The 21,483-nt window shown below is 46.3% G+C and overlaps 1 protein-coding gene across 1 annotated transcript in view; it reads right to left on the minus strand.

Moving 5' to 3' along the window:
* Positions 1-21,483, minus strand: part of TTC28 (tetratricopeptide repeat domain 28) — a 195,634-nt gene that overhangs the window by 70,563 nt on the left and 103,588 nt on the right. The window contains exons 4-6 of the mRNA XM_059827937.1: positions 9,590-9,737; positions 6,511-6,783; positions 5,349-5,479 (exon numbers count right to left, since the gene is read on the minus strand). Of these exons, the coding sequence (XP_059683920.1) occupies positions 5,349-5,479; positions 6,511-6,783; positions 9,590-9,737 (552 nt within the window). The remainder of the gene's footprint in view (positions 1-5,348; positions 5,480-6,510; positions 6,784-9,589; positions 9,738-21,483) is intronic.

Consider the following 21,483-nt stretch of genomic DNA (forward strand, 5'->3'; position numbering starts at 1 on the left):
ACTCCCAGACCTTTCATGGGCAGCACGTAAAAACTGGAAAAAAGAGCAGCAGCCCAAGCTACCAGTAGGTGTTTTCCTCAGCACGTTAACCAAAAGACAACGTGAACATTTTAGTAACAGAAAGTACAGAATACGTCACAAGAACGTGAGGCTACTGCTGGTGTAGGACAGGGCTGTAACGCTTTATCCGTGCATCTTCAAGCAGCAAGGAAACAAAGTCAACATTTCACTCCACCGTAGCCAGGCTGGCTTAGAGAGCAGATCCTCTCATCCCTGTTCAGAAGCACTAACCTCCATGCTGGACAGCACGCCATTATTTCAGGACAGGAGTGGTTAAACTCTAACAGCCTGCAGCTGGGTCTGAACAAGAAAGGGAAAGACAAGCCTGCACCTAGGGGCCCCACCAGCCTAAAAGTGTTTTATTTCCACCTCTGTGCACAAATTAAGTGGGTCTTAAGCTGCCCAAAGACAAGGTCCCTAACATGCACACACGCACAGAGCTACAGTCCCACCAGCCACCAGTCCTTGTGGTGGCTCCGTGTTCAAATGAGCTGCGCAGCATCCCACTCACTTCGGAAGGTATGGTCAAACTTTGTGCTGTCTACCTAAGGGCCATAAAGACAGAGTTCAATGACACCCACATTGCCACCAGTAACATGGCAGAACCATGGATAGGTATATCCACATCAGCTTCACTTCAGCCCGTATAGGAGACATCGCTGTAAGAGCAGCAGTACAGACTTCATCGGGATTGTCAACTTGAGTACATTCCCAGGTTCTGCAGCAGGCCAAGACAGCCCACGCTGAAATCTGCTCTGCTTCACCTTCAGAGAGAAATGAAGACTACCAAGCTGCGCTGCTATTTCCTCTTTAACTGCATCTAAACAATCTCAGAACTGAACTCCCACACTCACTTCCATCAGAAGACAGGCAACTGTTCTTCTAGATGGCCCTGCCTACCTTCCCCTCTTCTACTGCACCTCCCTTCTGTTGTCATCCTTTTTAGGATGGTATCCTACTGACCACAGTGACCATCTGCAAAGCTCCACAGGAACCAAAGAATGAATGGAAAGAAAGACTGAGTCCCTTATGATTTCTAGTTTCCTGAATCAACTGTACTTTTAAGTCTGCTAATTCTTTCAGAAACAATCTCACAGAGTTAGCTCATCCGAATTTCTTGACCAGCCACTGCAGCTGGTCAAATAAATCAAACCCATCACTGTGATGGAAAGCCTTGAAATGACACCGGAGATGGCTACTTCATGGTGTCCATTACAGCATCTTGCTAAGAACCAGTCTTCTTACTCACCTGCACAGACCAAAAACACATGTATGTTCAATACCCCAAGATCTCTCTTGGAGATGCTAGAGGTATGCCAAATCCCAGCTACTTCTGTTCCATTCTGAGAAGGCTAAGGTACTTAATGCCTTCTTTGCCTCAGTCTTTAACAGTAAGACCAGTTGTTCTCTGGGTACCCAGCCCCCTGAGCTGGAAGACAGGGAGCAGAATGAAGCCCTCCGTAATCCACGGGGAAATGGTTAGTGACCTGCTACACCACTTAGACACACGCAAGTTTATGGGGCCGGATGGGATCCACCCAAGGGTCCTGAAGGAGCTGGCAGAAGTGCTCACCAAGCCACTTTCAATCATTTGTCAGCAGTCCTGGCTGATCGGGGAGGTCCCAGTTGACTTCCAGTTAGCCAATGTGACACCCATCTACAAGAAGGGCCAGAAGGATGATCCGGGGAACTACAGGCCTGGCAGTCTGATGTCAGAGCCGGGCGAGGTTATAGAGCAGATCATCTTGCGTGCCATCATGTGGCACATACAGGACAACTAAGTGATCAGGCCCAGTCAGCATGGGTTGATGAAGGGCAGGTTCTGCTTGACTAACTTGATCTTCTATGACTGGGTGACCTGCCTAGTGGATGAGGGAAAGGCTGTGTATGTAGTCTACCTGGACTTCAGCAAAGCCTTCGACACTGTCTCCCACAGCATTCTCCTGGAGAAACTGACTGCTCATGGCTTGGAAGGGCACACTCTTTGCTGGGTAAAAAACTGGCTGGACAGCTGAGCCCAGAGAGTTGTGGGGAATGGAGCGAAATCCAGTTGGCAGCCGGTCACAAGCGGTGTTCCCCAGGGCTCAGTTTTGGGGCCGGTCTTGTTTAATATCTTTATCGATGATCTGGATGAGGGGATTGAGTGCTCCCTCAGCAAGTCTGCAGATGACACCAGATTGGGTGGGAGTGTTGATCTGCTGGAGGGTAGGAAGGCTCTGCAGAGGGATCTGGACAGGCTGGATCGATGGGCGGAGGCCAAGTGTATGAGGTTCAACAAGGCCAAGTGCTGGGTCCTGCACTTGGGTCACAACAACCCCATGCAATGCTACAGGCTTGGGGAAGAGTGGCTGGAAAGCTGCTCGGTGGAAAAGGACCTGGGGGTGTTGGTCGACAGCCGGCTGAATATGAGCCGGCAGTGTGCCCAGGTGGCCAAGAAGGCCAACGGCATCCTGGCTTGTATCAGAAATAGTGTGGCCAGCAGCACTAGGGAAGTGATCATCCCCCTGTACTCAGCACTCGTGAGGCTGCACCTCGAATCCTGTGTTCAGTTTTGGGCCCCTCACTACAAGAAAGACACTGAGTTGCTGGAGTGTGTCCAGAGAAGGGCAACGAAGCTGGTGAGGGATCTGGAGCAAAAGTCTTATGAGGAGCGGCTGAGGGAGCTGGGGTTGTTTAGCCTGGAGAGGAGGAGGCTGAGGGGAGACCTTATCGCTCTCTACAACTACCTGAAAGGAGGTTGTACCGAGGTGTGTGTCCATCTCTTCTCCCAAGTGACAAGTGATAGGACAAGAGGAAACGGCCTCAAGTTCTGCCAGGGGAGGTTTAGATTGGATGTTAGGAAAAATTTCTTCACCCAAAGGGTTGTAAGACATTGGAACAGGCTGCCCAGGGAGGTGGTTGAGTCACCATCCCTGAAGGTATTTAAAAGTCATGTAGATGAGGCGCTTAGGGACATGGCTTAGTGGTGGACTTAGCAGCTTTAGGCTAACAGTTGGACTTGGTGATCTTAAAGGTCTTTTCCAACCTAAACAATTCTGTGATTCTCTCTCTGGGCACAAGTATCACAAAACAGCCTGAACTTTTCCCCACACTGTGACTGCAAAGAGCAGATGACCTATCTGGACATATGGACTGTGCTTGGTATGGTATGGTGCTTGTAACGGGAGCTGCACAGACTCCCTGTGCCAGGGAGAGAAAAACGTTTAAAATCTTCAGTACATCTGAACAACTTATATGACTCCCCGCTCAGCTGACAAAGTCTCCCTTCTCAAGGCTTGCGTGGAAGAGGACGAATCTGAATGGTACAGCCAGACCCTCTGCAACTTCCTCCTGGGTTTATCGGTGATGCAATCCAGCAGAAGCCCCTGGTACAAACATTTGCTTCAGCAGCCTCAGAACCCAATGCTCCCTCCGAGGGTAGCAGTCTCCCATACAAAGGAGCACGTTTTACCTTCTAAGCCAATTCTCTGTACAGTTGGAGGTAAAACAATTACCTCATTACAGTCGCACACCAAATTCCCTTCTGGTGGAATTCACATCAGCATTACTGCAACTTTATAACATTCGCATTATAAAAATGTCTGCAAAGGAGGCCAAGAAAAACAGCTTTTTGTTCAGAGGAAGCTCTGTGGTCAAGATGATGTCATCAGAAAGCGCCAAATTAATTTCCTGTGGTTACATCCTACAGGAAATCCAAGAAGTTCAGCTTTCTTGCTAAACCAAGTAGTCATTTGTTGTCAGTAACTGTTAATTATGTGCCCAGATGTGTCATAAACTAAGAACTATCACGATTAGCCTTCATTCCCTGGATTCCTCCCAGATTGACCATTGGGATCTGTTTAGATCAGCAGCCTGAAGTCAGTGAAATGCACCAGCACTTGCATCCCGGGCCAGCCCAGGGGCTCTGGGGCGCACAGGCTGCTGCGCTTGCGCTACGCGCCAGCACAGCAAGTTTCCTGCTTTTTCCTTCAGCCCCCTCCTCACAACAGGGGGATCTGCTGCTTAGAGAAACACCATGGAGGAGGAGTGAGGAGTAGCTATGTAGATTAGACTCTTAGCAGGAACAGGGACCCTAAATCAAGAAAACTACAAAAACAATGATGAGTAACAGCTTTTCTGCTCTGCATGAACAGAAACAAGGAAATCAGGAGTGATTCAGGAGGTTTTCCAGCTGGTAAAATAATCATGAAAATGTCTAGCAGGTCCCTCCCCCAGTCACAGTCCTTCCACAACCTACTGAAAGACGCATTTCTCCAAGGCTTGCTTGACATTTAAACTATAAAATAACACTTCACTAAGCACTTAGCTAATTCAAATGGATCTTTTCAACAGCTTATCGTTGGGAAACTGATCTCCCCCAGTTTTTAGATCTCCCCAAAACTACTTGCGTTTACATGAATTCACACCTGCCCTGCTGCCTCTGGCGACTCCCTTCACCTGCCAGGCAACCCACAAGCCCTCCATTTCCCCATTCACAGTAGAGAGGAATCCACTGGAGGGGGTGGGAATAGCTTTTATATCTGTAACTTGCACTAAAATTATGATTCTGTCCTTACAATGAACTTTCAGTAGAAATCTCTTGGGACAGACTCTTCAGTCCATGCAGCATGCTTCCCTGGCCTGGCAGGGAGCCCAGCATAACGCCTCTAGAGCTGAATGGTAAATGGTCAAGGCAAATCAGATCCAGTCCAAGCAACCCCTACACTTTACACAACATTGTATTTTCAGGTTTGCATGGATTTTTTTTTTTTTACTACTTTTTAAATTAAATATTTTATGTGAACATTTGGGACAGGGAGCTAGCTCATTACTTGTCTGGAAAAGGCACAACATAGGATGCACCCTAATAGAGTTCAAATCGGTAGCATCTGCATCCTAGGGAAAACAAGAGCTGATGAGAGCCAGGGCTCAACTGCAGAGATGTTGTATTGACACCTACTCAGCAACAGCTTCTACTCTCACACCCTAGAGACTATGCACTGTGGGCAAAATGGATGGGAAGGGAGAAGGAGGCAGAATGACTTACTTGGAGCCACACGGAGACTAGAGGCAGGGGGAGGCAAAAAGGACAAACCAAGCATCCTGCCACCCTCACTCACATAACTGTATCTACTGGTACAAACAATTTCCTTAACAGAAGGGAAGTGAACATCTGGGAAGAGGAATCACATAGTTTCCAAATTCTCAGAATAACGGGCAGACAGCCAAGGCTTCTTGACATGTTCATATCTCTCTAGAAAACCGCGCAGTGCTGACTCCCAATTCGGTCTGTTTAATAGGCATCCTACCTCTCTGTCCTTGAGTTTCATGGCGAGCACCAGCTGATGTCTGTGGTTAGTAAGGGCCTCCCGGTAATTTCCTTTGGAGAAGAATGCGGAGCCCAGATTTCCATGAGCTCGGCATTCTCCCGTCTGGTCACCTGAGTCACATGCAAACAAAACAAAGGTTAGCTAGCAAAGGCGTTGCTGGAAGTGTCCAGCAGAAAGACTGGAACCTGGAACACGCTGTACAAGTGATGCTCTAGTGTGAGAACTGGCATCAGAACAAACTCATCCGTATGCTGGCCTTTAACACCTTCTACAATAGCCATCAGCCTTATTTTTTGAATTGTTTTAGTTTCTTCTTTGGCCTAACACTTGGCAATTTCCCATTCTTCCACGTTTATTTCTTACTTGACATTAGCAATTTATTTGCGAAAGTAAGTCAATGGCCCAGGCTTAAAACAAGCAAAGAACATGCCAGCTTTCTCCAGAAAGCAATTCTGCAGCACAGCGCAGCTCAGCTCAGACACAAAGCACATCCTACTACTGTCTTCTCAACAGTAGACCCTATATACTTTCAGCAAACTCTCCTAGCTAGAGACCTTAGTCACTATCTTCTCCACCTTTGCAAGGTTCTGCCTTTCTATCTCACATACTGTCTCCTCTCCTACAGCACCCTGAAAGCTTGAAAACTTTTAGTATTGTGAAGGATATACTGTACACAAGAGGGATTTTCCAATTCATTTATTTTTTAAACCCTCTTGTTCATCCATTGTCTCACTCCTGATTTGTTCCTTCCCTGGCAACTGCCTCAGAAGCTCAGACTGAGTACCTTTTTCCATCTAATTCTTGAAAAAAACAGATTGCTTCAGCTAAGACTCATTTAACGTTTTGAATCCAAGTCTACACAGGGGATAAGACCAGTTCCCACACACATGACACCAGAAAATTAGAGGACCCTGTAAAACCTTAGCACATTCTTTGATCATCTGCCTCCTCACACACACAGGTAAAAGGGCTGCACAAGCCTATAGTTTGCACATTTCAGAAATTTCCGATTTGATTTAGCAGCCTGTGAAATCCCACAGAAACCTGAGCATTATGAAGAGATGCTGACCATTAACACAGCTATTAATTTGTTCCATCTGTACCAATCCAGCACTCGAGCAAGTGAAATGAGAACTCTTACCTAAAGTCTTGGCTACGTCCAAATCCTGCTGCATGTATCCAGTGCTTTTCTCCGTATTCCCAAGGGACCAGTATGCACTGCTCAGCGCGGAGAACACTGATCCCCGCAGCTTTAGGCTGCAAGTGCCGATCTTCAGGGCAGCCTCTAGCACCACCACAGAGGCCCCATGGTGGCCCGCAGTCAGAAGTTCCTGGCCAATCACAGACACCACAACGAAGGGGCTCTTGTCCAGCTTCATCTTCTGCAGTTGTTGATAGGTGGGCTCCAGGGACTCTGAAATACAAAAACGAAGGCAGAGTTACTCAACAAACCAAGTTACTTGCATCTAGAAATCACCTTCACAACTCATCTTCATTTTTTGGTAACCAAATGACACACAAGTTAAGGGCCAGACTGCCCAAATCAAGCCGAGATTTATTACGGGAACTCAGGCCTCAAATGCATCTCTAATATATAGTACGTCAAGACAGATCAAATAGCAAGCTGATATTTTCCTTGCAGAAAGCACTTCAGGAAGACAGCACAAGCATGCAGAGCAGACTCATACCAAGCTCTGAGGACTGGCCTAATGGCAGAAGGAATACAGAAAACAACTGTAGAGTTTGTAGGGAACTGAAAATGGGCCACCAGCAGTGTATAAGAGCACTGCAGTTTCTGCTCCATCAGCACAAACTTTCAGCTGAACGTCTGCAAAATCTGTACCCGTCCAGATACCACAGCACACAGTGTGCGCCAAGAGAGGTGACAAAAACTGCAGAAAGCAGCTGCTCCTTCTTCTGCAGAGGAAGGTACTCCTGCAGAACGACAGCACTGGACCTGCCAGACTACTTATAATTAGTCTAATTGCTTCCATCATTCAGATGATAAAACATCTTGGCTGCATGTTTCAATAAGGACATCAGTAAAACAGGACTCCAGAATTTGCTGACCAAGTGGCATTTCCCGATTAGATGCTCTCACCTGAATCATCACTACCACAACCACCTCAGAAAGCCACTTGCTCCCTGTTTTCATCATTTCTGCCTCTCTACAATTCCCAAGTGTATGAACAACAACAAAAGAGGATTTCAATGCTTCCCCGAAGATGCAAACAGTGTGAACGCGATACCAGTTACCGACTTCCAATCAGATCCTGGGCTTAAATGCAGACGTAAGCGGGCAGAAATAGTTGCTGTAACACGCCACCACTTATGCTTATCACTGCAAGAGCAGGTAGGAACTCAGTTCCTGTCTTAAAGAGCTTACTTATGATCCTAGCCAGGCAATCCAGGCAAATACAGGGAGAGAGAGGGGTACAGACAAGGGGAGAGGAAGAAAAAGGAAAACACAAGGGAAGTGCTCCTGGTAAACCTGAAGTCCAACAGGAAAAGGAGAACCAGCATGGTAATAATAGAAGGGCAGACATGGAGTTCATTACTGCTCTTGTACAACAGTAAATGGTAAGGGAAGAGACACAGCCAAAACCAGGTGAAAGATGCAGCAACAGTGATTCAGTTATTGGGGAAGAGAGTTTTACCTTCATCTCTACGTACTGCAGACCCATGCTCCCTGAATCCCTCAGTGTCTGCATGTAATAATCTTGAGCACGCCACTGACACTTATAGCCCTTCTGCCTTTCTGGTTGCTACTCTTCTTTCTCTGAATGCAAGTATCCTGGAATCTACCACTCACATAAGTCCACCCATGGCTTCGAACAATCTATTATCCTGGTGGAATCAAGTTCCAAAGGACTGGCTTTACACCACAGAAAATACCCGGAGAGATGTTCTCTGTCTCTCCTGGAGAGCGAGCTCTTGGAAAGGGGACCAGAACAACACGTAACAACTACTTAAGCGCTTGCAGAGAGCCTAGCACAGTGGGATGGAGACCCTGAATATTCATTACAGTAGTACAGTATATATTCTCAAAGTAAAACTACTGCTTTATAAGCAAGGCTGTTCTAAAATCTGCCAAACCAGTCAGTGGGAGGATAACAATTGGAAAGCAGCAACACTGAGAAGCACAGTAGAAAGCAACAGTGTAAACGTACAGCTGCAGTGCAATAGGACAGCGAGACCATCCAGCCAAATGTGGGGATGCTTACATAGAATGCAGGTGATGTGGTGTTTCTAAGCAGCAGCCACAGCACCTTTGGCTACCAAATGAAATTAGCTTCACAAGATAACTGCTATATAGGACAGAAAATTCCAGATGAATTCATTTTAGAGGATGGAGAAAAACACTGTAAAAAATGAAACACCAACAGAGATGTTTTTTCATTTCGGCACTTTTTGGCCCCTAAGCCCTGGGGTCCCCAGCAGCATCTGCTGAGGATGAGAACTGCAATGTTACCTCCTGGGAAATACCATTAGGACATTGCAACACAAAGCTCACAAGAGAAACAGAGCAACAGAGAAACAGAGCAAAGAGGAGACTACCTCCTTCATCTAGAGAGGAAAATCCTGGAAATGGGGACATTATGAAAGAGAAGCAAAACACTGTACAGCTAATACAGCTTCAAGGTCCATAAGATTTCAACACTCTTTCTGAATATAAGTGAATTAGCAGAGCAGCCTTTTGCCTTCTGGAACACTGTGTTTTGAGAGATGTTAGTACCATGGAAAAGCTGCTGACGTGCTCTTCTGGGCAAACACTGTCCCGGAGCATTTAAGACTCCCTGTTCCCAATGGCCAAGCACCAGAGCATTGTGGGAAGTTGTTCCAAGTAATAATAAAGCCAGCACCACAGTAGTGCACACCTGTCTATCTGCACTGATGCCGGACAAAAGACAAACAAGCAAGGACTTCACTGGAACTGCTGCACAATACCAGTCTGATTCATCTCCAGTGCCTCTCAAGCTGGGTATCACCATCTTGCTGTCCCACTGAACCAGAAGAACATTTTTTTGTTCCTCCTCCTAGTTCAGGCTCCTTTGTCAGCACCTGCTGACTCAGCAGAGAAGTCAAATCTTGAAATCTTTCCCTTCAGGCCTCCAGGCTCTCCCCGCTCAGATGCTGGCTGTCACCCATGGACTGAAACTACCGCTTCTAAGTACGTCAGCAGCAGATCACCATCCTTGAGAAAATCTCCTGGTGCTTACCTCGCATGGGAGATTTCATGGCGGCCTCGACCATGCCAACCAGAAGCTGAAGACTCTTGGGATCTTGAGCCAGTCCTGACGCAAACGCTGCCAGTGCATCTGCATGACGTCCAAGATACTGAAGGGCCACACCCTGTCGGAAGTATGCCTGAAAAGCCAAAGGGAAGCAGAAGAAATGCCAATTACTTAATTGGTGTAAGTCACAAATAGCAAATCTGCCCGTGACCTCATGCTGGTGGACACTGGGCTACATGATCACGTTCTGGCTTCTTTGATCACGCTGGCTATAACCAGAAAAATCCAACACCACAGTTTGGTTTGTGACTGCCACCCAGTCACTTATCCTCACAGTGTGATGACTTTCTCAACCTTTGCAAAGCCTCTGAACTATTCTGGAGACCAGGGATGGTAATTACTATAAGGCAAAGATTTCCCCTTGGACCTGGCCAGTTACTTATTCTTATCTACTTATAACCAAATGCTGATTCTCAAGACCTCCATTTCTGTTCACTTGGCTCACACAACATAAAAATAACTTGCTTCCTTTCTCACCAGTTCTTGCTAATGAGTGCAATTTAAACACCTAGTACTAGCAGATGAAGTCGCAATGAAACACAATGCAAAGATCCAGACACTACTTAGATTGAGGCAAGACACTCATAATTTTGAATGTGTTTACAAGAGCATTTTTCTTTGTTTCTTCCTTTCCAAGGAAATGGGAACATGGGAACATACAATACCTTCAAAGTAACTTTAATCTCTTGTCACCATGTATTTCCATTTCTACATCAGCAATGACATCAATAAGCAGCTGCAAAGCATTCCCAAACAGAGCTTCCGCATCTCCCTAAATTGGGATAGCAGGAACCTACACACAAAGCAAGAACTGCAGAAGCATGTTCTGCTCACACATAAAGCAATGGCAAAGCCCCGTCTCAAAGGTATCCAGAACTTCCTTGAGAGCTACTGGGTAAGAGATCACAGAAACCACAATCCGATATTTACTCAAAGTACTCGGGTATATTTGTAGTACATACATCTGGACACTATGTTATAAAAAGGACTTGAATCTTTAAGCACCTTTGATGCCCATTATTCAGGTTTTATCTTCATGTCCAGCTAATACATTTCTGATGCAAACTTTGCTGCACTTTTGGTTCATTCAAAGCTATTTCAATAGCACAAATAAAGCTGTCAGAACAGAAGATAAAACATTATTTGCATTTCTTTAAAAGTGCTTTAAGAACATAATACTGTTCCTTGAGATTGGCTTCTAGTATTGCTTTCATGGATAAGACCTCATCACTTTTTCTCTCCATCTATAATAGAAACCTGCGCTCAAGATACATTAAGTATACGTCTGTGGAAGTCTTTAGATAAACAGGATAAATCTCCAATTAATATCCAAACTGGTATTTCATTAGAGCTTTCAGACACTTTTGGAATCCAGTCCAGGGAGGCAGACATTAAGGAAAATCAGAAGCAACATGAGAAATTGATAGACATGAATATTTAATCTCTTTTCCGTCAGTAAGCCTTGATTGTAAAACCACTTTTAATGAACTCAATGAAAGCAAAATTCTTTTCATTCACCTTTAGTGGAAATGTGTTCTTATTGAACCAAACAAGCTACTGTACTGGAAACCCAATTCAATGTTAATTAGATAACTAGCATGAAGCTTTAAATCAAAGAAAATTCAAAGAACTAACAACATGCAGTAGCCATCAAGCATGAGCCCTCCCAGCAGTGAGTGAGCTGTCACCTAAATCAAGGCATACACTTTTAAGTCCTTTTTTTCCCCAGAATTATCATTTAATTACTTTCTTTACCACCTAATGACAGAGGCAGTTTGACGCAGCATGTCTCTGATGGGGACCTTTCCAGCCAACAAGGCTGGTCCCGGACAAATGTGTCTGCCTGAATCAGTTATCAAGGATGAGGGTACAAATTTGCAGCAGCCAGCAAGGGAACTTCATATTGTGTGTAGGCATCTCCAACATTTCACGCTTTACAGGAAGGTAGGAGCCTGCCATCTCCTTTCTCAGAACACATACTACCAGGACAGATGGCGTATCAGGGAACACGCGGCTTCCTCACCATTGCAGAGAGTCAGCTAAGTCCAGAAACCCAAAATTCACTTGTATACAGGGTTTCAAGGAAAAGGCAGGAGGGAGACAGATACTACAGACAATGCAGACAAGCCTCCCAGAGCCTACAGGAATACTACAGCTTCTGTTTCCAAGGTTCTGAAGGGACCACATAGTGCAATCCTCTCTAACATTCTATCCTATACACACAAAGGCTGTAGGACAAGAAGTAACATACTCTTCAACCATGGGTAAAGCAACAACAAGCTTTCGTGTCTCCATGAAGGAAAATGGCCCCTGTGAGAAAAACGGAAAAAAGCAAGCTAAACAAATCACACGTGAAGCCTCTGCCCTACTTCCAGTTCTCGTACAGAAATCCAAGTGAACATCAGTTCCCAGCAGGAGAACACACACCACAGGTACCACATCAAAGGGGAAAAAGAAGGGGGGGGGGGGGGGAAGGGAAAAAAAAGGGGGAAAAAAAAAAGCCTAGCCACGAGTCTCAGAGCACTTTGCAGAAGAGTAACAGGCCTGTTTTGGTCACCATTGCCTGCCCAAGAACTCTACCACCCTCACTGCCAGAGAAGGGCCCTGCATAGCTGGGATGCACCAGCAGCTGCAGCGGGAACACTGGTTTCTAACACCTGCCCATCCGACCCTGTCACATTTGTGCAGCACTGAGCACATCTCAAATGCTGAGAAAACAGAGTCCTCATCCCCTGAGCTCTACATACAGAGATGACACCACAGGCTCCAGGTGACAGAAGAAAACAGGACAGGGACAAGATTCACAAACAGTGTGCAATTCAGTACCGGGCATTTCCAAAGTCCTTTCTGGAAAGTGTTTTTATCCCCTCCCCACATCTATTCCTGGAAATCCCCCCTGGAAACCACCTAATTATAATACAAACACAGCATTCAGAGCCCCAAAGAAAAACCTATTAATCGTAACTGAAAGGAAGATTTTGGCCAATTTTTCTCCTGCAAAAACTCCTTCCTTCCTTTCTCCTCCAGTTTCCAGCATATACAGAATGCTCTCCACACCTTGTGTTCCCCAGAGACCTTTAACAAAATAAATAAAAAGCATTCACATCACCTATTTCCTCCCCAAGAGGCATTCACAAGTTAGTTTAGCATTGGAATGAAGACACTTGTATCAAGGGAAAAAAATCTGCAAAGAGGAAATGGTGAGAATCACCCTTTGGAAGAGGAGAGGAAAAGGAAAGGCAGGGAGCCAGCAGCTGCAGCTGAAGAAATGAGACAAGGAGTGGCTTTCCAGTCCCAACACAGACAGAGTCTTCCCACGCTTCAGCAAACTTACATTTTTAATCACACTCTGTGAAGATAGAAGAGTACTCACTCTACAGTAAAAGTTACATTAATTTTCCAGTGATCCCAGGAAAGAGAAAATATTGCTTCCTTTTAAGAAGATTAAAGAAACAAGAGAATGATGTTTTGCTAAAGACAGGACAAATGAACAACAGGTGCTCTCTAACCTGTGGCTCTCTGCATCCTCAATGTAATACGAAGAGCTGGACCAATCTTTTTCATTTTTTCAGTCTCTGCATCATACTTTCCAGGAAGAAAGGCACTATGCAAAAAGAAAGTCTCACTCTCAGCTGAAATTTGGCACTAGACGCATCTCCCTCAGTGGGACCCATTTTCTCCTCTCCTTGCGTTAGCATGATCGAGCACACGCTCTGCTGTTCCTATCTCCAGATTCACTAGTGTGCCACGGGTTAACAGCACCTGCACCCAACCCTCCAGCCAGAGCCAACTTGGGTTCTGCACAGTGCGTCTACTGACATCTCCACTGCCAGCCCCTGGAGTAAGAACAGGGAGAGTGGGGATACGGCACTACCAGCAGGACCCTTTTCGGAAGGGAAAAGGATTAAGAGGTAAAAGGCAGCTCTGCCAAATACAGATCTTATCAAGTCACTGATACTAAATTAGAGACATTGCTGGTGAGTAATCCCACGCACCTATGGACCTTTAGTTCTGGGAAACCAGACCATACTGCGGTCTCATACAGCCATTTCTTAATCCCTTGGACAACCAGCCTCCCTTCAGCCAGTTTACAGATTTCATATAGCCAAGTAGAGATGGCCTGGGAAGGAGGACAGGGAAAAATTAGTGCTTTATAGCCATAATACCATTGAAAGCACTGTTGATATTCTGGAAGAAAAAATAAAGTATTCTAATTAATTAACTTGTAAAATACATTTGACACTTGAGACTTCAAAGCCATGCAGAAAATTGGCCCTGTAACAGAGGCTGCTCATATAGCAAGTCCAAGTACAGAACGCCAGCAATCCGAGGTTGCATTGCACAGGACCCAGAATCACAGAATCACTAAGGTTGGAAAAGACCCGTAAGATCATCAAATCCAACCATCAACCAACACCACCATGCCCACTAAACCATGTCCCACAATGCCACGTCCACACGTTCCTTTAACACCTCCAGTGATGGTGACTCCACCACCTCCCTGGGCAGCCTGTTCCAATGCTTCACCACTATCTCCATAAAGAACTTTTTTCTAATATCCAATCTAAACCTCCCCTGGCGCAACTTGAGGCCGTTTCCTCTTGTCCTATCACTTGTCACTTGGGAGAAGAGATGGACACACACCTCGGTACAACCTCCTTTCAGGTAGTTGTAGAGAGCGATAAGGTCTCCCCTCAGCCTCCTCCTCTCCAGGCTAAACAACCCCAGCTCCCTCAGCCGTTCCTCATAAGGCTTGTTCTCCAGACCCCTCACCAGCTTCGTTGCCCTTCTCTGGACACACTCCAGCACCTCAGTGTCTTTCTTGTAGTGAGGGGCCCAAAACTGAACACAGGATTCGAGGTGCGGCCTCACCAGTGCTGAGTCCAGGGGGACGATCACTTCCCTAGTGCTGCTGGCCACGCTATTTCTGATACAAGCCAGGATGCCGTTGGCCTTCTTGGCCACCTGGGCACACTGCTGGCTCATATTCAGCCAGCTGTCGACCAACACCCCCAGGTCCTTTTCCACCGAGCAGCTTTCCAGCCACTCTTCCCCAAGCCTGTAGCGTTGCATGGGGTTGTTGTGACCCAAGTGCAGGACCCGGCACTTGGCCTTGTTGAACCTCATACACTTGGCCTCCGCCCATCGATCCAGCCTGTCCAGATCCCTCTGCAGAGCCTTCCTACCCTCCAGCAGATCAACACTCCCACCCAATCTGGTGTCATCTGCAGACTTGCTGAGGGAGCACTCAATCCCCTCATCCAGATCATCGATAAAGGTATTAAACAAGACCGGCCCCAAAACTGAGCCCTGGGGAACACCGCTTGTGACCGGCTGCCAACTGGATTTCGCTCCATTCCCCACAACTCTCTGGGCTCGGCTGTCCAGCCAGTTTTTTACCCGGTGAAGAGTGCACCTGTCTAAGCCACAAGCTGCCAGTTTCTCCAGGAGAATACTGTGGGAGACAGTGTCGAAGGCTTTACTGAAGTCCAGGTAGATACATACACAGCCTTTCCCTCATCCACTGCGCGGGTCACCCAGTCATAGAAGGAGATCAGGTTGGACAAGCAGCACCTGCCTTTCATGAACCCGTGATGGCTGGGCCTGATCCCTTGGTTGTCCCGCATCTGCCCTGTGAGCGCCCTCAAGATGAACCTCTCCATGATCTTCCCCAGCACCGAGGTCAGGCTGACAGGCCTGTAGTTCCCCAGATCCTCCTTCCGACCTTTCTTATAGATGGGCGTCACATTGGCAAGCCTCCAGTCGTCCGGGACCTCCCCTGTTAACCAGGACTGTTGATAAATGATGGAGAGTGGCTCGGCAAGCTCCTCTGCCAGCTCCCTCAGCACTCTTGGGTGGATCCCATCAGGCCCCATAGACTTGTGAGTGTCCAGGTGGCATAGCAGGCCGTTAACTGCTTCCTCCTGGATCACAGGGAGTTGATTTTGCACTCCATCCTTGTCTTCCAGCTCAGGGAGCTGAATACCTTGAGGATACCTGGTCTGGCTATTAAAGACTGAGGCAAAGAAGGCATTAAGTACCTCAGCCTTTTCCTCATCCTTGGTGACAATGTTCCCGCCCACATCCAGTAAAGGATGGAGACTCTCCTTGGCTCTCTTTTTGTTGTTAATGTATTTGTGAAAACATTTTTTGTTATCCCTTACGACCGTGGCCATATTGAGCTCTAGCTGGGCTTTTGCCTTTCTAATTTCCTCTCCGCATGACCTAACGAGGTCCTTGTACTCTTCTTCAGTTGTCTGCCCCTTCTTCCAAAGGTGATAAACTCTACTTTTTTCCCTGAGTCCCAGCAAAAGCTCCCTCTTTAGCCAGGCCGGTCGTCTTCCCCGCCGGCTCGTCTTACGGTACATGGGGACTGCCTGCTCCTGCACCTTTAAGATTTCCTTCTTGAAGAACGTCCAGCCTTCCTGGACTCCTTTGCCCTTCAGGACCGGCTCCCAAGGGAATCTCCCAACCAGCATCCTGAACAGGCTTTAGTCTGCCCTCCAGAAGTCCATCGTAGTGGTTTTGCTGACCACCCTCCTTACCTGGCCAAGTATTGAGAACTCTATCAATCCATGGTCGCTAAGCCCAAGACGGACTCTGACCATCACCTCTCCCACCAGTCCTTCTCTGTTTGTAAATAGCAGGTCAAGCAGGACACCTCCCCTGGTAGGCTCGCTTACCAGTTGTGTCAGGAAATTATCTTCCACACACTCCAGGAACCTCCAAGGCTGTTTCCTCTCGGCTGTGTTTTATTTCCAGCAGACATCTGGTAAGTTGAAGTCCCCCACAAGAACAAGGACTTGCGATTGTGAGACTTCCGCCAGTTGCTTGTAGAATGCTTCGTCTGCCTCTTCGTCCTGGTTGGGTGGTCTATAACAGACACCCAGCAGAATATCCGCCTTGTTAGCCTTCCCCCTCATCCTTATCCATAAGCACTCGACCTTGTCGTCACGATCATTGAGCTCAATACAATCAAAACACTCCCTAACATACAGAGCCACCCCACGGCCTATCCTTCCTTGCCTTTCCCTCCTGAAGAGCTGATAGACATCCATTGCAGCACTCCAGTCATGCGAGTCATCCCACCATGTTTCTGTGATGGCAACTATGTCATAGCTGTCCTGCTGCACAATAGCTTCCAACTCCTCCTGTTTGCTGCCCAAAGGTTGACCCATCGAAAAGGTAACAGGTCTTCCCACCTCATTCAGATTTTGCCCCCCCCCCCCCCCCCCCCGCCTTTTTTTCAGACTCGCCTTTTTGCCCCATGCTTTTCAGGACATGCCGTGTTTTCATGGCAAGAAAATTTTTAGTGCTTTTCTCTACCCTCAACTTAATTTTAGAAAAATTGTATTAACAAGAGAACACGAAACACGACCTTCCCCATCAGACATCCCAGTTTTATGGAGGCGGCTGATGGCTGGACTGCAGCAGAGTCAACGTCTGCCTAATCAGGCATAATGTCTCTCTACAATTCTAAGCAGGAGGCCTATTTGTTCTGCTCAATTTATTGACCAGTGTAGTTTCTGTACAGGCTAGTATTTTTCATCTGTGTTTATTACAGCACATTTAATGCACAAGGAGAATTTCTATCTGTCCTACTAGGAGTTGCCACTGGACTGACTCCACAGTGTCCAGGCAATGGAAATACAAACATGCTTGTTAGGATCTCAGATGAGGATCAAAAAACTATCTAGATAACTGTCTAGACTCTGAATATTAGATTTTCACGTGCAGTCTGAAACAGGATTAGAATGTAAATGCCATCATTGAAATGGCTGATATTAAGAGGGGTTCTGAAATTTTTATTAACCCTTCTAATATCAATACACAAGAACTGTTTTAGGCAGAGCAATAGTAATTGGTTTATAATTAATATAAAACATGCAACAAAGAAAAATACAGTACAAAGAAACAGCATTTATGAATATGAATGGGACCTCTATGTTTCCCAGGATTCTGCTAAATAAAAACAAGCCCAGTAAAGGAAGCCCAAGACAACTCAATGCTTTCCTTACTGGGTAAGTATCAAAATATACTTTAATTTTTTGGACCAGGGATCTAGGCAAATACTCATGCTGTACTGGCATCTGTAGCAAGCTCTGGTACAGCTCTTCGGGCTCATACCATTTTTCCCTCTAGAATCCATGGCAATAAATCGTTCAGATCCTTAGCATGTCTCATACGCAATGCTTGCAAGAGTTAGAGGGAAGCAGCAGCCGCAGGAGTTCAGTCCTGTCTTACCATGGTCTCTTGTAAGCCTGGAGGATGACCTCATGTTTCTGGAATATGGTTTAGTACCAGGGTATGAGCATTTTTCTAACACTAGTCCAGATTTTAGTCTTTACTGGGCGGGATGGTATACTGTTTATAAATACTTTAAAACAGCTAGAACTGGGGGATTAAGTGGCATGTAGGAGCCCTGTGAGAGTGTACTATCACCCAGCTGGCCTTAGGACACATCAAGATAGCCAAGCAGAAAACCAGGAGCCCTACCTTTCTCTCTGAAGTAGGGTAACCCTTTCTAGAGTCTTATGTGCAGCAGACATGTGCATGGCTGATCCCCTCCGAGCACTCCAGCATAGATCCTGCTGGCCGCAGGCTGCCTGCAAGAAGCGCGGCGACAAAGACTATCCCAGCTTCAGGACCTCCATCTGCCGAGGGTCAGGCACGCCCCTGCCTCCCCTGACGCCCAGGGGCTGTGCGCCTCCATCTGCGCCTCCTCCCTTCTCCGCACAGCCCTCTTTCTGCAGATGGTCCCTCTGCTATTGTACGCAGCAATACCACGCTGTCTTTCTGTGCCCACGCCACCTTCCTAGGGATCATCTGATAATTTCGTCAAATTTCATGCGCAGAGACTCACTTACATAATTAATTGCTGGCTGATTTGTAACTGGATAATGGAGACAGAAGAACAAAACTGGAACGGCATCAGAAGAACTTGGACCAGAAAATCACCGTCAAACAAACATGGAAAACTTGAAAAAAAGGCCTCAGCCTTAGACAAAGACTCCCATTGTACACAGGGGAGGAAATTCAAAACACCTTTATATTCGTGTCAGCTTCGGACCCTGGACAACCAGCTATCTGGACAGGAAAGGCAAACACATAGAAAATGCTTTTTCCACAATGCTCCCTTGGTTTGCCAGATCAGGAGATGATGCCAAAAATAGCACAAATAATCTACGATGCATTTAATCAGCCTGTCCTGAGTCTGCAGAACAACTCCTGGACAGACAGACCCACTGCCCCATGCTGGACTGCTCAGCATCCACCATCCAGCTCCCTCACTGCCGCCCACAGGAGCCAGGCCAGCGGCTGACAAATACGACACGTGTGACAAACACAAAGGAGGAAAATGTGGGAACGGCTTCTTGGGGCCAAGCACCAGGTTGAATCTTTCCTCTCCCCTTGTAACTGCTTTACAGCCAAATTTTAGAGAAAAATACAGGACAAATCTCTGCTGTGGGATTTCAGGAATGTGAGGAGAGGGAAGAACGCACTTTAATTCAGAACACATGCAGCACATGCATAAATACTGCTTGCCGTCCATAGGAACTGAACTCCCGCTTTCACAAAGTTAAGGCTGCACCCTAGATAACATTTTTCCTTCACAGTTTGTACGCTCAGCTGGCACCTGAACCACTACCATTAGCCTGCCCTAAAGAACAAGCACAGATCTGATAAACTTATTGTCTCTGCAGCATAGCTTCTTAACCTTCTACCCGTTTCCAAGGTGTCTCTTACAGGAACTACACCACTCGGAAACGGAAATTTCCTCTAAGCCCCATTGAGCCCATACAGAAAAACAGGATGGGAGGGAGTGTAAAGTATCATGCCTTGTTTTATCCAAAGAGCATTTAATTATTCTTATTAGTTATGCTTCCACTATCTCCAGTAGGAGACTGTGCACAGATCACTTGCCCACCTGAATTAAATGTAATCATCAGTAATAAAGAGGCAAATCCTTGCTTAGTTATACTGGTTAGCACAGAAGTTAACAACCCAGCTTTTCATATAGCTTACTGTTGTTGCTCCATTCTTACCCACTCCAGGCTTGCTTTAGGAACAGCAGCTACAATTTAGACCTTCTCTTCAGAGGGCATCCCTCACCTTTTGTAACAGCATGTCATAACAGACAATATTCCTGTCTTTATCAGCTACAACTCTTAAGCCTTATTTAATAGCAAGAACCAGCCATGAGTGGAGAAGAGTGCTCTAGACAAGTAACAAACAATCTGTTGATGCCCAAATACAGCACAAGGAAAGCACAACCAGCCTCTTGTGTTTAAGGCTGACAGCCACAGATGCAAGTACAGCATCTTCTAGAATTCCTCCGCAAGTCAACAGGGACAAAGTTTTGCCCAATTTCCAGCTAAACAACTTGTTTTAGAAATTGCAGAAGAAAAGATACACCTTTCACCCTGCTCAGAAGTAACAATCTTGGTAAGATATTATTGGAGATTTAATAGATACAGAATTACACAAAATTTAAAGTAAATGGATTAGATGACACCTGTAGGCTGGTTCTCAGTGAAGTTTGGGGCAGTGGTAGGTCTGTTTTTAACACTGTGTAACCTAGTGCTTTTTTTAGCTTCAGCACTGTACCATGATTTAAGTTGCATTAACGTTTCATATTTAACTGCCAGTGTACATCTGCACACAATTCTCCCAATTCTAACATGCTGAAAGTGTTGAGAACCTTTGCAGAGCTCAAGAATACACAAACATATGCTACTATTTGTTCTTCTACCCTTAAAAGCAAACACAAATGAAAAAGCAGTACAAAGGGAAAAGAGGGAATAATAAAAATCATGTCCTAAACTGGAAGACATCCACTACAAGAACTCTTTGCTATTCAGCTTGAGTGTTCCAGCACAGAATTTCATTGTCTCACTTTGAATTACTCATCTGAGTAGCGGCTCAAATGACTGCCCCCCACCCCCTTCAGCATTTCTCCATTTTGCACACTGGCAGGCTGTGCAAGTTTAGGTGGATCACACTGAAAACCCACAATAAAATCCAGAAATGAGACATTAAAGCATCTGGTCAGCCCACAGTCATGAGGCTTGGCACTCACAACAAATCCAGCAGGGGATATTTCAAAGATCCATGTTAGCTAATGCAGCACTCACAGACTGGACAGAGAGTCCCGACATTGGTGATCTGGATTCACAGTTAAGACAACAGGTCTTTCCCCAGCTGTGCAACTGCTGACTAAAGTAACATTGTGCAATGATTTGTAATTGCCATCTTGCATTAAGACTACTAAGATGACCAAAATCCTGACACCTGGACATAAGAATAAATAATACTGTGGTGGTTGTTGTCAGCATTACTCTGTTCTTTCCAGGCCAGCAACTCCAGCAGACAACATTAATGGCACATTTGCATGTCCAGTCGAGGCACAGCACACAGTTACCAGCTAGCTCTCTGGCCAAGGGAGCACTCGGCTCCAGCAGCACACAAACCACAGGATAACACACTCAAGTGGCACTCTCATGGGAAAATACCGGCAAGCATCTGACAGCAAAGCCTCCTTTCAGTCTCACAGTATGGTGATGCCAGACACTCTGCAGGTGAGTGTTTCCTATGCAATGGTACCTAAATTACCCAGAGAGACAAATTTATCACAGCCTGACACCCCCGAGGCAGTGCTTAGGCTGCCTAGATGGAAGCCATTGATAGACCATCTTACCCAAAAACCACAGCCAACTGCTTTGCCACCAGGCTTCTTCCTCATCCCCGCTTGCCAGCAGGATGTGTCCTGCTACCCCCAGCTCCTCTTCTGCATGGCAGGGTCCTGGCAGTTTGGTCTC

Source organism: Gavia stellata, chromosome 21, assembly GCF_030936135.1.
Source record: "Gavia stellata isolate bGavSte3 chromosome 21, bGavSte3.hap2, whole genome shotgun sequence".
Taxonomy (NCBI): domain Eukaryota; kingdom Metazoa; phylum Chordata; class Aves; order Gaviiformes; family Gaviidae; genus Gavia; species Gavia stellata.